Here is a 16,760-nt window from a genome sequence, read left to right as displayed (position 1 = left end):
ATTCGTCGAGCTAACTTCACCGAGGACAGACCCAGCTACGTGGTCTTGGCAGCGGCAACAAAGGACACCTGAAGAACAGCCGAATTGCCAGACGGAGGACGGCCAACCCTTGAGGGTTTTTCTTCATTCCAGACATGGAGAACCCCGGAGAATTCCCTAGCCAAAAGCCAGGAATCGGGCAGCTAGCATGGGACCCGTGCAACAGGCCAAGGCAGGCCGCCGACCTACCGTAAGGCAAAACAAGGCATTCTGTGGCCAGTGATGTCCAATAGTTGTTAATCCATGATATTAAGTCCTTAAACCCCTAGACAAATTTAACCGAGTTATCATCTAATTGCATTCATTAGCTGCCGTATGAGTCAAATTCTCCCACAATAGATCTCCCTTCTCATTGTTTAGCCATTGTTTATTTCTCTGATGTATTTAACCGCATTTTTATATCACCTTAGTTAGCTAATAAATTCACTGTAATCAAGGAATTGTGTGTGTTGCCTATTTCTAAGTCCCTGCCAAGAGAATTTACCCTTCAGATGAGACTGACTGATTGATTTAAGATAATTGAGCGATTATTAGCTAATTGATCACTAGTGAATAATTGTATAATTATTAAAATGCTACCAGAGGTCCAGAGACTTTGGGTTAATAACAACTCCGGTGGTGCCCCGAAACAAGATATTTATGGATTAATATTTTCTGAATATTAAAATTCATAATTGGGTATTCTCATAAATTTATTAAAAATATTACATAGCTTTAGACCTGCTACAACCTGTACTTTAACGCCCTGCACCCGGCCCTGTCACCACTCTTAAATGCCTCCTCCTTGTCCTTAGCTAATTGTTTATGTCCAGCAGATGCAGGTGGTTTGAAATGTCAGCATCAGAAACGGAAAAGCTACTGTACTTCCTTTCCAATTATGGCCTCATTGTGTGACAAAACAAGTCACTAAACAAAATTTGCTGTAATAAGAGGGTAGTTTAATAGGAAAATTATGTATCATCAACATCCATTTTTTTTAAAAGGAGGCTATCTCATCATTAAGGGTTTCGATCAGCAATTGTAGTTGTACTTGGAACTTAACATGTTGGAACAATTAGGATGATTTACCTCTTTTATTAAGAGCAAGTGTAGAAGAAACACACAGCGCAGTCACTTTGGGAACAATTTGTATGTGTCTGAAGCATTTCGATGCTGCGCTTTCCTGGAAAGTCTGGCAGCTTTCACACTGAACCTGATAAAAGTTATAATAGCACTGTTGACAAAAGGTCAGAGGATCAACAAAAACATGAGGAATCATCCTTTGGAGCTGAATATTCACACCAAATTTCATGGGAATCTGGCCATTACTCATCAGTAATATCTTGCTCTGGACCAAACGGTTGGACAGATGAATGAACAGATGGACCAGCAAAGCTATTCTTAGAGTACTCTAAAGGGGAAAAATGAATTATATAAAACTTTTTATTAATTTTAAATCCCAGTGATAAAGAAAAACATCTAAACCAGTTAGCGTTTTCCAGGACAATAAATCAAGTAAATTTTATTTGTAGGGGAGAGCGGGGTGAGTTGGCCAATATTTACTTCATCTTTAGAGTGAGGACATGATAGTGATGTGATGATTGATGATTGATGTAATATCTACAACTAAAATATTTATAAATGTATTTTAGGATGTGGCCATCCCTAATTACTTTGGATCTAAAATTAACAGTTTTCTACCTTTCACAACATTTCATTGCATTTAATGTATCGCTTAAAGTCATCCTGTTGATTTTCATGTCCCTTGCCACCTGACATATGGACTTCCCATTCTGTACCGCTTCCACTTATCTATCCAAATCCACTAGAGGAGTGGAAGCCCTGTCTGTCTTCCGTTTACAGAAGCATGGCATGATGGTTTCTGGCCTTAATTTAATGTCACATAATTTCCTTTGTAAGATATAAGAATGCAAGGTAAAATTACATTAAAATAGCTGGCTTAACTTCCAGGTCTTTTGGCTCAAATTACTTAATCACTGCCATTTTAACAAACCTGTGTCATCCAGCAGGTTAGGGTAATTGTTTAGACACAACTCACTCGTTGAACATAAAAATTTCATTTTGAACGGCAAAAAAGTTTTTTGAACTTAATTGTGCTCTTCACTTATTACATGGGCCTCTCTCCATCATAGGGTGGCTTAACGCCCCCAAAGGCTCAAATCCCCCCTCTCCCCTATAGCCCCAAATTACAATTTTGCCTGAAATGGTCTTACAGTCTGTCCCAGGAAAACCTCCAATGGAAGGCTTCCAGGAGGCGTCCTTACCAGATGCCCGAACCACCTCAACTGGCTCCTTTTGATATGAAGGATCACCAGCTCTATGCGTAGCTCCCTCCGAATGTCAATGCTCCTCACCCTATCTCTAAGGCTGTGCCCCGCCAACCTTAGGAGGAAACTCATTCTCATTCTTTCGGTCATTACCCACAGCTCATGACCATAGTTGAGGGGAACATAGATAGACTGGTAAATCCAAAGCTTTGCCTTCTGGCTCAGCTCCCTCTTTAACACAGTGGCCCAGTACAATGGCTGCATCACTGCTGACACTGCACCTATTCGCCTGTCAATCTCACACTCCATTTTGCCGTCACTCGTGAACGAGATCCCAAGATACTTGAACTCCTTCACTTGGGAATCCACCATGGCCAGACTTGGAGGTGCTGACCCTCATACCAGGCACTTCACGCTAGGCTACAAACCACCCAGTGCGTGCTGGAGGTCACGATGAAGCCAACAGAACCACGTCATCTGCAAAAAGCAGGGATGCGATTCTGGACTGGATGGTCAAACGACCCCTCAACAACCCTGTAAGGGTAAAAAGCTTGTCCACTGTTGCACAGCCAGAATCCCTGATTGCTCCTCCTGAATCTGCAGTTCGACAGCTAAAATATTTTACAATGTAAAGTAGTTCAAATTAGCTAAACTAAATTCCATAAACTATAAACTAAACAAAAATCTACAGCAATAATATTAACCAGAAAATATCACGTATGATACTAAAACACTGACAGGGGACACAATGAGTACATTTAGCTAATAATATATCATTTTACTTAAAGAAGGTTTTAAATGCAGGACTTGTGCTTGTAATGGAGTATTTTCACAATGTGGTATTAATTAGTATTTTTCACTTATTTGTATTTTCAAAGTTTCACTCATCTGCACATGGTGGATTTACATATTGAATTGGTGATCATTTGCACCTGTTTGGTTTAATTGTTTAATCGTACACCTGACAACGTGCCTACAAAATCCCTGACTGTGCGCAAGTATACCTAGGTGGTAACACAAAATATTGATTTGATTAAATTTTTCTTCTGTTCACTCACTTTGCATTTTGTTCATTGATAAATGTAATTTATTAACATGTCTATTTTGAAAGCATTCTTACTTTACAGCATTATTTTCCACACCTGCCTTAAACTCTTGCTGCATATATTTCAAAGTCAAAATTCTTCCATCTTGTTTTTATTTCATACTTGCTTTGGCAATGTAAAACGTATCCCATGCCAGTAAAGCCCTTTTGAATTGCATATTTACTGAAAGGATCTGAATTCTTCTTCTGTCACTGGGTTAAATAAAATAATAACAATAATACAACATTAAAACACAGGCTGAGACGCACCTCATAAATTAGTGTCATATTGAGGGCATAACGAGTCCCCCCCCCCTCTCCTCCTCCTCCTCCTCCTCCCCCTCCCCCTCCTCTGTCTCTAATTGGTCAGCCTCTGACAGGATTACACGAGTTTGCTCAATTGAACACAGTGAAGTCAAACGCTCGGACATCCTGCTGGAAACTCTTGTGGTTTTGAGTGAAAACGAAAAGGAAGAAAAGTCAACCACAGTTAGGCTACTTAGGCTACTTCTCTACGACGACATCTAAAGCGACGGTTGATCAGATGTGTGTAGTAAATGACAGCAGTCGACAGGTCTGCGCTGTGATCGCGGGATTAAATGTTTGCTGTGCTGATGGTCTCTGCTGCTGCTGCTCGCCCTGCAGCCTGCAACACTAACCACTAATGTGGATTCTTAATACACGCCCGCATTTCAGTGAAGCTGCTCGTCAATTTACTATAGTTTAGCCTACAAGTCGTCATGATGACTCGGATTTTCTGGGATACAATTTTTCTCATTAGCGGTGAGTAGCTATAATTTAGCAGGAATACAAGCATAATTTTGGCTCGTCATTTTCTGACCAACATTTAGATACATTCAGTGATTAATGATTTGAGTTGAATGAGTTGTATTGTCCCCTATTATGTTATCTAATATTAAATCACTTGATAACTGTCTGACTTGCAATGACAACGACTACAATACTCTTATATAAATTTGAAGTTGTTTTTTTTTTAATCTATGGTACTACATATTATCTCCATATTGTATTAGTTGTATTGATACTTTTTATTGTATAGTATTTTGTGGTGCCTCTGATTCTTAAGACAATATATTTAAACTATAGTGGCCTTGTAATTTTGATGTATTGTCTTAAACATTTGTGGGAAATTACCTTACTTGTTATGCTCCTTAAGTTTTTGTCAGTTTTCTTTTACAACAAACCACCTTTCCTGTGTTTATGAGCTGGTTTCTGTGTCTAGATTGTGTGTCTTCAAGGACATGCTGTATTTATAGTTCTTTGGTCTCATCCTTTTAGTGGATGCTTGACCCTGTTACTATTGTTGGGTACCAGTTACTCAATGAAGCATCGATATCACAGTGAAGGCCTAGTCACATGATCGTAACTGTACAGTGGCAGATTATTTGGGTTAACCCTCAGGTTGTTCATTATATAGCAAGTATGACACCTGGGTTGAAATAAATCACAATACAGTAATATGTATTTTTTATATTCCTATAGGTACTTTTAGTATGTCTGTGGTACTCGATGGTGAGTTACAGTAAACTTTTTGGTATTTTTGTCATTATATTCCTGCAGGGATTTGTTTTCTCTTCTATATTTTCTCTCATCAGGGCCGTATTGTATGTTAACAGCAGTTTATTTTGTTCTCTACAGGTTCGCTCTTTACATTCGGAGCAGGGCCGAGCAATTCAGCAATTATTGAAGCCAGCATTTCCCTCGATACAAACTCCACTGCTGCTCTGAACACCTCAGCAAGCAGCTCTGCAACCACCAGCAGCAGAAGTACAACTACCACAACCATTGCAACTACTACAACCAACGTTCCTCAAGTTAAAGGTAAGTCTCTGCACAGTCACGCCGTGTCCAGATGCACATGAAGGTTCAAGCTCATTATCAAGCAATCTCCAGAAAAAAACAACTGCAAATGTTCTCAAGGCCTTGATCCACTCTTACTGCAGTGCTGCCTCCACAGCAGGTGTTCTTTATCTGATATTATATTCATGCAGGGATTTAATGTTATTTCTATTTTTTTCTTTCATTGGGACTGTATCAAATCTCAATAGCTGTTTTATCTTCTTCTTTGCAGCTTCCCTCTTTACATTTGGAGCAGAGCTGAGCAACTCCACAATTATCGAAGCCAGCATTTCCATAGATACAAACTCCACTGCTGCCACAAACACGTCGACACACAGCTCTGCAACTAGAAGCACAACTACCACAACGAATGAAACTACTACAACTAACATCCTTGTAGTTAAAAGTAAGTCTCAGCGCATTATGTCATGCCAAGATGCTAATGAAATTTCAAGCTCATTGTCAAGCCATTTGCAGTTTTTTGAAAATCTCAGAATCTCAGAGAAAACATGCCAGTTGTCCCCATTACAGCTCTTGATCCACTCTCACTGCAGAGTTGCCTCCCTTGCAGGAGTTCTCAACACTGTAAAGCTTCCCATTGAGCTGCAGTGCATCAACACATGCAGACAGTGTGGCGCTGACTGATAATTGATCCTCTTAGCGTGAGTAAGGGCCGCAATTGTGGCAAGTGAAAGATTATGAGCAGTATATTTGAGCAGTATATTCACAAAAAGCTGCACCTATAGTATTAAACTATTATCTGAAAAGCACCTTACGTGCCCTAAAGGCTGCTTTTTGTCTCGATGTTCCTCTGGTTCGACTGCCAGAATCACATGGAACGAGAGAGGGGTTGGTAGGCAGATGCCTCAGGGACAACAGAGGGCTTTCACAGAGTCTGAAAGAAGGAAACAATACATGTAGGCTGCAATCCAAAAGCCCATTTACCGTTGGAATGGAGTGTGTGACTAACGCTGTAATGCAGCTATCTGTCTGGATGTTCATCCTCCTTCCCACCCTGAATGTCACACTGAGGCATCTGTTTCGGCTGCTTGGGAAACACTGACTTTGTTTGAGTCAGTTATGTTGGAATTTGTCTGACTGTAAGAATGTCTTGTTTAGTCTGGGTGTTGATTTAATCAGATATTTTTGTCCTGAGTGGAAACTGAGATAGTTGCTTGGAGCGGTGAGGGAGCTGCATTTAAGATTTTACTTTCTGCTAAAGAACTACGGGTCCGGCGGGGATGTGCTTTCTCCTGAGTCCTAATGTGGGTTGATGGACAGAGGTTTTTGTTTGCGGTGTGTTATCAAGACTTTTCTGGACTCTAATTGTCCCTCCAAGGTACAGTAAGAGATGTAAGCCACCACAAATCCACATGCAACTGGTAACAAAAGGCTTCAGTCAAGGGTTTGCGGCGTGGGTGTCAGCTTTAGGATTTAGTTCATGCTGTTGTTTCAGCTCGCCGCGGGCTTAGGCTTTTTTTAGATTTATGATATTCACCTGTGTCATGTTGACTAAGTGCACTTGGATAACATTTGGTATTGTAATTTAGGGTAGAATACATGCACTTGAAGGGCTAAAGGTTGGTGGCGCTGTGCCATCATTTCAAGTAACCCACCTAAATATTAGTGGATGCTTTCTTCACACTGTACTCCCAAAGAGAAGGGCCACCCAACTAAAATTGTTTAATTTGCAGTGGGTTGATTCATGGTCTGAGAAAGAGCAAAAACACCATCTTAAACTAAAAACAACAACAACAAAAAAAAAAACTATGTACGTCTCTCTGAAAATGTCAACATTATCTTGTCTCACAGAGTTTGTGGCAGCGGCTGTTCGGTCTCATTTTGATGATTGTCCAGACTCCCACCGCCATTTCTGCTTCCACGGCACATGTCGCTTCTTGATATTAGAGGAGACACCTGCATGTGTGTAAGTAATACAGCTTTTACCAATATAGGTGAAGATACTCAGAAATGAATCTGAGACACTGCACTAGTAATAACAGACATTTCGCATGTACACAAGAATATGTTTCACCGTCTTCTACGTTGGCATTTTAAATTGTTATGGTACTTTAGCTATTTAAAGCACTTTGGCACTTTTCAGACTGGCTTTGCTGAGAAGTGAGGTCTGGAATATACGTTATGTTGGAGCAAAATGCTGTGAGACGTTAGTGAAATGTTACGATCCAAAGCTTGAGTATAGTAACAGCACAGTTGTGCCAGACAGCAGAAGTTGGGGTGATATTGCTCCGTTTCTTAGGAGAAACCACAGACAAGTGAGGGAACAAATTACTAAGGAAACCACCTTTCACAAATCAGTGTTTTATTTTCAAAATGATTCATGTACAGAAAACATGAGCTGTATGACATCACATCTATGTTTTAATGTAATATCATTTAATATGACTGTAAATTGTGGTGGTAATATCATTAATTGATATAATATGTCTAGACTTTAATTGCCCATGTTTATTTGCAGTTCCTCTTGGTTGTTCACTGGACTGTATATCTGTGAATTTATTGTTAATCTACTGGAAAAGTAAACTCTTGTTGCAGTTATATTACTACAGACTGATATTAGAAAGATTGTATTTCTCTTATTCACTTATTGTCCTATTGTATGCGTACCCAATTTGATTTCCGGTCCTTGTTGCAGGTGTCATCCGGGCTTTGTTGGGATGAGGTGTGAGCATGCAGACCTGCTTGCTGTAGTAGCGACTAATCACAGACAACAGACTGTTGCCACTGTGCTGGTGTTGTGCGTGATTGGGTGTGTTCTCATCATGGTGTTGTGTACACTTTTACAGTAAGTAACATGCATGGCACATGTCATATTTTGATAATGTTTTCCCCGGGATCGTGTAGCAGGCCCAGCACATTTTTAATCTAAGGAATGAAGAAATGGACTTCATGTCAGAAGGATTTTCAGGATTATGAGTACTTAAGTCTTTTCTTGTGCAGTTTCTGGTGGAGGCAGGACTGTCGCAGGCAGAGCCACGCACATCACTACGCCCCAGAGAAGCACAGAGCATCCTGCTATCCTTCTGAGAGTGGTACGTTTATCTATTTTTTGTGTTAAAAAAAGATTATTTCCAAAGTCGCATATCTATTTACTTAGAGTTCAGAACATATGTAACAGTTGATGACAGTGAATTGTAGACATTGATATTTTTTTATGTAGATTTCCAGTAAATACTACATACATTGCTTTATTAGGCATAGAATACAGAGCTCTATATCCGCAGATAAAGCATGTAATAGAGATAGATGGGATATCTGTGTCCCTATTGCGGAGGAAAATGATGTTTTGCATGTACACAAGGTACAAGGCTGGCATTAATTTGTATTTCCTGTTGTCAACAAATCCCATGAAAAAGGCAAAATCAACAACGGGTCACAAACATATGGTTTCATTATCAAAAAGGATTTTAAAACTGCTGGCACTGTAGTTTTTAGCAATTGTTACTCAAACAGGAGGAAATGGTGCATGTGTTGGGACTATTTACAGCTGCGGAGTAATCCACATTTGGTTCGCTAGTGAGTCTTTCTGGCAGCAGTACATGTGTTTTTAATGAGTTCTATGACACAGATGAATGAGCTATATCAGGCTTTGGAAACAATGCTCATTAGTAGGATCAATTCACTGTGTTTTGTTTCTGGCCTTGACAGTAATCAAAACAAAAACAAACAAAAAAAAAAAAAATATATATATATATATAATATATATATATATATATATATATATATATATATATATATATATTATATATATATATATATATATATATATATATATATATATATATATATATATATATATATATATATATATATATATATATATATATATATATATATATAATATATATATATATATATATATATATATATATATATATATATATATATATATATATATATAATATATATATATATCTATATATATATATATATATATATATATATATATATAATCTCAATGATCTTGTGATAATAAAAAACTTACCTGTTTTTATTTTTCCTTTTTAGTGGTTTGAGAAGTCATCTTGCTGGAACATGAGCCGTTTGCTTCACGCCGTGTTTAGTTTTCCTCATCCGTCCGGCCCACAACCCCTCAGGGATACATCCAAAGTGGTTTTCACATGTCCTGGTCAAACGGACCTGGCCACAGGCAAAGAAGCGTTATCATCAATGTGGCTAAGGTAGGCCGGCTGGATGTGGGAGGTTAAATGTTCCGTGACACTGACTAGGAACGAGTTTGCTTCACTCTTTGATTCTGTGGAAATGCATGCAGAACTGCAACATGCTATTTGAAGCTCTGAGGACGAAGCTGATGCCAAATCCTACATGGGAAGAGCTCCGTGTGTCCTGATTACTGTTTATGGTTGGCTAGAGAACATGAGAAATGATCGACAAGGCCATTAATCATCTGCATGGATGTTGAATAGGAACGGTGTTTAACAATTCATTTACTAAAGTCAGAAGACCCCCATTCCTATTTTGTCTTTTAATAACTTTGAGCACTTTTCAGCAGAACTCTACAAGCACAGAGGACATTTTTAAGTTGGATAACTGATGCTTCAACCAAGTTTTAGTGTCTGTTTTTAAAAGGAACTCACTTCACCTGACAGGAGTAGGAAGTGTTAAATGGGCTGACGGCTGATGGATTAAAACCCTGGAAATCAGTAATTGTACACAAAGCTAACCCATAATATTGCTCCAATATGTTTTGGAGAAAGAAATCATCCAATGATTTGTTTCCAAATGATTCGATGACTCCAGTATTGCTACGAAGCTGAAATATTTGTCAGTTTTGTCTTTTTATTCCTGAGCTGTACTTGAACTTGTTCATACATCAGAGGCTTTTGATTTGCAAGCTATAACTGTAACGACACATGAACACCTTGGGGGGGGGGGGGCAGGTTATTCCATGGTCTTAATTGTATTGTTGCACGTCTGCAAGCTTGCTGCCCATGAAAAAAAACTGCACTCACTGCACTTGAAAAAGTGTCCACATAACGAGAGATGCCAAATACACTAACTTACATTATTCTTAACTTTGCCTGAAAGAGCACTGAAGGGAAGAGGCACTCAGTTTGTACACAGCCACCTGAGCATGCATGCACTTAAATCACAGCTTGTGTCTTTTTAAAGAAACACAAAACACTTTTTTTTATTTCAATAGCGGTGTGTTATAGCATTGTCTCTGCTTTGAATTTAAATACTTTTTTAAAGAGAGAAAAGGCCTCTGAAGGTTGATTTTTAAAAGACAATATTTATAATTGTCTTAAAAGTCTGAAATGATAATTGGTGAAGGAATACAAAATAATGATTACAAAACTGACTCAGATATAAAGTGCGTATGAGCTTTGTGTGATAAGCCACCATAAAACGAATGTGATGGTATTTATATGCCAAAAGACTATGAGGGGATGATATGCTTGTCTTTGTTTACATTATGGGATGATATTTACATTCAGAATGTGTATTAAAGTTTATTACAGCATTTTATGTGTAAATATCAAAACCACAGAAATTTTCTGTGTGTATATACATATACACATGTGTATTGGGTGTCAATCTGAAGAGGGTGATCTTCTCATGCATTACTTTGTCAGACTTATGTTGTCACAATTGGGAAAACCTCTATTATGTGCATTTGTTTTCCAATGAAGAATTAAAAATGCAAGTGTGTGTGTGCATATATATATTTTTTTTATTCATGTGCTTCATAATTGCTGCATCTTGGGAGTGTATTATTGGACTCATCGCGTGACCTTCTTTTCACTTCCGAAGCTCTTTGCCTGTGTTTTTTTTTTTTTTTTTTTTTTTTTCTCGCTCTCTCTTCAAATACCCCAATTTTCTGAAGCTCTGCTCTTCTATTTTTCTCTTCCACTGAATATTTCAAGATGTAGAAATGCCAGCATGAAACCATGAACCCCGGGCACTATTGAACAAAGAGCCGAATTCTTGAGTGCTTTTATAGCCGAAGGAAAAGATTCAGCCCTCTTCTACATCTGTACTTTAAGTTTCTTTCTTTCTTTGTGTTCTTGAGTTCACAGAATGTATACCCATTCATGTTAAAGCATTTGTTTAATGTGTTAGACTGCGCCACATGCATCCTGTTTTGTGTAATTTCCAGTGCATGTCATTAGGGTTGACATCTTCCCTCTTAACGTGCTGCATCTCCTCTGCTCTTCCCTTTCGCTCTCCGCATGAGGAGCTTCGTCTTGTTTTGCAATCCTATTATGTCTGCAATTGGATTTCTGTGGAGCCCTTTAGAGCCGTCTGGCTGAGCTACTAAACCAGCTTTGAATTAAGCAGCTCTTGTGGGTGCTTCCCTAAAGATACACAATACCCTTTAACATACAAAGGAATGCAAGGGGAAACCCATTCAATCAAAAAACAAGGCAAAGAAAAGAGAAATTAAGACTTATTAAAAACTGGGTGTTGATTTACATTTTGGGACATACCATAGATGGCTGTGTGTTAACATCAGGAAATTGTCTTGAATTCTTTAAATCTGAGTTGGACAAGTGTCAATTGCTATTCCCCATAAGAGGTTGAAGCTCTGCTCTGAATTGCAATGCCATTCTGGTCTTTTTTCCCCCTCTTCGCTTCCTCTTCTGGCCCTATTGATCCTCAACCCAACATTCCCAGTATCTGCCTTTGACCAGATGGTTTAAAATAAAAGTTTACTAAGGTATTAGGGTTAAGCAACCCTGCCTTGTTCTCCTCGCTGCTAAGCACTGAAACAAATGATTAGGAATAATGACAGCTCAGAGCGTCAGTTAAAAGTTCAGTTCACATGGTGGTGTCATGATATTTAAATTCATGTTTATAAATTGATGATGACGGACGTTTTGCACTTTTTCCTCAGAGTTTGACTTGTTTCTACCCTTGCTTCAGCTCCGTCCACCAGGTTTAAAGCAAAGGTTGGCATTTTTGCTCATGCCCATGTGGACATTGTAAGTGAGTTACTGGAAGCTGTAAAGATTTCCTTTTGTCCGTACTGCCTTCAAATGATTCCCTCTTTGTGTTTTCCGCCCTGGACACTTGTGGTAAAAGAGACAATTTCATACTAAAAAGACAGCAACTTTGGAAGATCAACTCGTGGTTTGACAACCTCTGACTGCTGAAGCCTCATAATGGGGGCAGCTGAACTTGCTGTGATTATGAATTTACAAGAACATGGTGCAAATGCAGCAGCAAGTTTCTAATGACCTTTAGGGAAAAAAGTACAATAGTGGGGAGTTTAATGTATTTTAAAAGATGATAATTTATGATATTCAGTCAAGCTCACAAACCGTTATATTATAATCGAATACATTGAACTGTATTGACATGGACGAGCCTCCGGTGAAAGATGCACAAATAAAGTTAGTTCCAAAAGGCAGGCAATGTAACATTATCATGGAACAAGCATAGATTAGTTCAACCTCAAACTGATAAAACTATTACATTGCATTACGTTACATTGCATTTATTGCAAGATCTCTGTATGAAAGCGGTTGTGTTTTGGATTATGCTCACTCATGAGTTCAAGCGAGTACGCATACAAGCACACTGGTTGCAATCTTAAAACCGCACCGCTTTTGGGTGCTGAAAACTCCATATTACCCCATTAAACTCTTCATATGTTTTGTGTGTAAAAATGTTAATTTGTAAAGTCACTTGTAACAGAAGCTGCCAGATAAATGTAGTGAAGTAAAATGTACAAATTTTCCCTCTGAAATTTTGTGGAGTAGAAGTAGAAAGTGGCACGAAAAGAAAATACTCAAGTACAAATACCTCAAATCTGTACTTAAGTGCAGTATTTGAGGAAATGTCCTCCAACACTGATTATGACGTTGCAGTGTTGTCATTATGTTGCTGTTACACTTGTATAAGTTTCAGCGCTGATGATTGTGGTTTCTTTTATGTTTTAAATACCTTGTAAATTTGGTCATCAGGTGAAAGACGGACAGTACAAGTGGTAAATACTTATTGCTCCCCATTTTTATTTATAGTAAAAATAAGTACACACTGTACATGCAGGTTTTATAGTGCATCTTCTGATTATTTTTATTTTTTCTACAAATTTCTGTTAGGAGCATTTCATTTGTTAAACATGTAAAGAGCTCTAAAGTGATTGAGGCCACAGGTCAACATGGCTAAATCACAGAAAAGAGTTCCTTATCTGATCCACAGTTAGGCTGAGTAGCTTTGTACTTGAGCCCATGACTGGCATTAGTCCACATGGTGCTGCAGCTGTGATGGCAGCTCCTCCAGGGAGCAGAGCCGATGCGCTGGAGGAACGTCATGCTTGTTGTGTCTGTCCAATAGGAACCCGTGGATGCCCACAGACCGAGAGGCGAGGTAGTCATTCACATAGTGGTCCCCGATATGAGCTACACTAGCAGCTGGTACACCACACTTCTGCAGCGCCTGATCAAAGATATTGGACTCGGCTTTGCCGTACCTGCTTCCTCTGATGTTATCAAAAAGCTGAAGTGAGACAGCAAGCCACAAACACGCAAGATCTCTTCTAGGCGTTTGTCAAAGTTTGATACCACACCCAGCTTCAGTCCCAGAGAAGAGCAACTCTCCAGCGCCCCCTCTGAGTCCGGAAATACCTAAAACAAAGGGACATTTTCAGTGCTACTATGTTTACTATTGTAAACATTAATATAAAAAGCTAACACTAGCAGTAAAAATGCTTTACAAAGCAAACTTATTAAACAGATTTTCAGTGATCGCAGTACTTTCAATGAAACCTGCTTATTTGACATGTTTTCAAACAATTTTCTAAAGAATGTGTTGTCATTGTGGTGTATTATTTAACGGAACAGCAGGTATTTATAAATAAAATGAATGAAGAAATGACCATCTTATTCATTCCATGTGCATGCCACATCTGTCATTTACCTCCCAGTTCTCTGCATTGCAGAAGTTATGATATAGGTTGTGAGCCAATTTATTCAGCAGGGCTGGGTCCTGTATCCTGCACTGGAAGAAAGTGTCCCGCACCACGCAAGTCCACCAAGACCGTCCATCCAGGCCCTGAGTGATGCCGTAGTTTGGGTATCTGCTGGAATTATGTCGATATGCCTTGTGGAAAGCAGCTTCAATCTCCACAGGACTGACGCTCAAGCCCATTCGTTCAGCCTCCTTGCAGTATTGCTCTCCCACGGAAGAACGCACCTTCAGCAGGGTGTCTTTCACATCCCACAGCACCCATCGCAGAGGAGCTCGCATTACCTACAGAGGAAATATCATAGATGTAAGACTATATAATTTCCAAGCAAAACTTGAGAAAATGTGTTTAGTAAATGTTAAATGATTTAGATAAACCCAAATGCCTATGTCTAAAATCACTGGACTAGTTACTACATAGTACACTGTACTGTAATTGCTATTTAGAAATGTTTTCCAAATGTATAGTATTCTAATCAAAGTCAAATCCTATAAAGTGAAGTTAAATATTCCCAGTCTAAGTCAATGTAAAAAGTAATGTACAATAGGTTCTTTTCTAAGCATACATTTTGACTTGTCATAGTAAGAAAGGCACAGGTGTTACTTATGGCATTAGCAATGGCTCTGTTCTATTCACGTGTCCCACTAAGTCGTGACCAGCATGGACAACACCAGGACTCAGCTGAATTGAATTCCGCCAACATTAATTTTAATATTTACTGCTGTTTTTTTTTCTCCTGTGACATATTGCCAAAATGTCTAGAAAAACCCTGTTGTGTGTCATTGGTTTGTGGTCATTTATTGTTCCACATGTTTGGGAATATACACCACTAAAGCACATTATCAGCTGAAATGATAAGGGCCTTAAGGTGGGTTCTGCATTGATATCTAGGCTTCTTGTCTACCAGTCTTTTGTAGGTGGGAAAGCATTCTTCACAGAAGACATTTTCACTTGTCATGGAAGGAAAATATCAAGAGTTGCTATAAATAACATTAAAGGGCATGCACACGAAGGGCATGCATATGAGTGGTCGACCGATATGGGTTTTCCAATGGCCTATATTTAGAGATCATGATGGCCGATGTACATAATGCCAATATCAAAACAAATAAAAGTCCATGCAGAGTACAATCTAATATGTATAAAAATACATTCTGTTATGATGTAGATTTCAGAATGTGAAATGTGTTTTCAGGTGTTTGAGAGTAGGGTCATTCAACTACATTATTCTGTACAGTATGGCATTTAATGCTAGTCAGTAATGGTTTTAGATGAGATCTGCTGTCATTTAGGAGAAATGCCTTGACATTTAGAAAAGACAATGGTGACTGAAGAAATTTAGGGCTTAAAACTAACTTTTTCACCATCTTCCCAAAACTCAGGGGGAGCACTAACGTCCTTACACAGCAGCCACACAGAGAGGCTGCCTGCCAATGTATCCACAGATATTTTCTATCGGCTTGTAAGGGCATTGGCCGATGCAGATAATCTCAAAATGCCAGATATCGTCCCGATTAATCGTCCGACTCATAAAATCTGTCTATCACTAATGCACACCCACACAAGTGTTTTCAGTTATTCTGTTTGATTAGACCATTGCTTAGCTTGATGTGGTGTGCAGCTATGCTGCTAATTACATTAGGTCATTGGACTCTTAAGTACAAGAAAAATAATAAAGATGTGAATTGTCCTGCATTAAAAGGTGAGATATAAATCAGGTAGATTAAGTGAAAGCACCTGTGTGGATGGACCATGGATTTGTAGTAGCTTCGACGTCGATGTTTTATTCAGGTGTCATCATGACAGTGAGCCAGCAATACCAGAACCCTACACTGAAGCACCAAAGTGGAATTCAGCCATCATCAAATGTTTAATACACACCTATGCTTTTCCTACTGTGACATCTTAAATGTCTTTGACCCCTACCACCACACAAAACTGTGCTTTGCTTTCTCATGGACACGTCTTGCTCACATTTGAAGGTAACATTATAACGTTAACTGTTAACAGCGAACCAGACAACCTGTCATGCTAACGTTGCAGATTATCACTGAAGGTTAAGATCCCTGCTCGTGCTCATTAATACACACACACGTAAACTATGTCACTTAACGGCAAGATGTCGTCATCATGGTTACACTTTTTTGACCTTTGTTACCTCCTAGCTGACGCTACGCTCGTTGATTTTGTATTATTAGCTAACGTTACTTGTCAGTCTCTTTTGCACACGAAGCTATAGACAACGAGCTAACTACAAAAGCAGTAACAGTTTAAACGTTACCGATGTCAAGTCTTCACAGCTGTCAACGGCTGTCACCAAGGTTAGCCACAGTTTAACGTTAGCTAACTGTTACCTACTGTCTGAGTTCTTCGTTAGGATGTTTTACGACAGTTGTTGCCATTTTACGTTTTAGATTCTTCGAAGTGCATTGAATCCATCTCTCTGAAATTAATCATCCGTTTCTAACCAGCATAACCCCCGCTAAATGTTTTTCATTATCATAACTGTTAAAACACCACCATCACCGGTCTACTCACTCACGGTTGTTGCGCA

General features: G+C 38.9%; 2 protein-coding genes across 3 annotated transcripts; one reads left to right on the top strand and one right to left on the bottom strand.

Moving 5' to 3' along the window:
- Positions 1-3,783: 3,783 nt before the first annotated feature.
- Positions 3,784-9,746, top strand: tgfa (transforming growth factor, alpha). 2 transcript variants are annotated; one of them, XM_038697754.1, is made up of 8 exons: positions 3,784-4,173; positions 4,894-4,923; positions 5,050-5,232; positions 5,483-5,656; positions 7,063-7,177; positions 7,907-8,056; positions 8,212-8,303; positions 9,280-9,746. In XM_038697754.1, exons 1-8 carry the CDS (start codon positions 4,131-4,133, stop codon positions 9,285-9,287), a joined length of 795 nt encoding a protein of 264 aa, XP_038553682.1. In that variant the 5' UTR covers positions 3,784-4,130; the 3' UTR covers positions 9,288-9,746. The 2 variants fall into 2 exon arrangements, with proteins under 2 accessions (XP_038553682.1, XP_038553683.1); XM_038697755.1 differs by lacking the exon at positions 4,894-4,923.
- Positions 9,747-13,226: 3,480 nt separating this feature from the next.
- On the bottom strand, positions 13,227-16,738 carry hdhd3 (haloacid dehalogenase-like hydrolase domain containing 3). The gene is given in 4 exon segments (XM_038697142.1): positions 13,227-13,691; positions 13,694-13,865; positions 14,158-14,490; positions 16,488-16,738. Coding segments are annotated over 3 exon segments (714 nt in total). The 5' UTR covers positions 14,488-14,490; positions 16,488-16,738; the 3' UTR covers positions 13,227-13,479.
- Between the last annotated feature and the right edge of the window lie 22 nt (positions 16,739-16,760).

Source organism: Micropterus salmoides, unplaced genomic scaffold (assembly GCF_014851395.1).
Source record: "Micropterus salmoides isolate LMB-PRFRI ecotype aquatic unplaced genomic scaffold, ASM1485139v1 Ms_hic_scaffold_4, whole genome shotgun sequence".
Taxonomy (NCBI): domain Eukaryota; kingdom Metazoa; phylum Chordata; class Actinopteri; order Centrarchiformes; family Centrarchidae; genus Micropterus; species Micropterus salmoides.
Note: the sequence above shows the minus strand (reverse complement) of the source record. Positions and strands in the feature narration are given on the sequence as shown.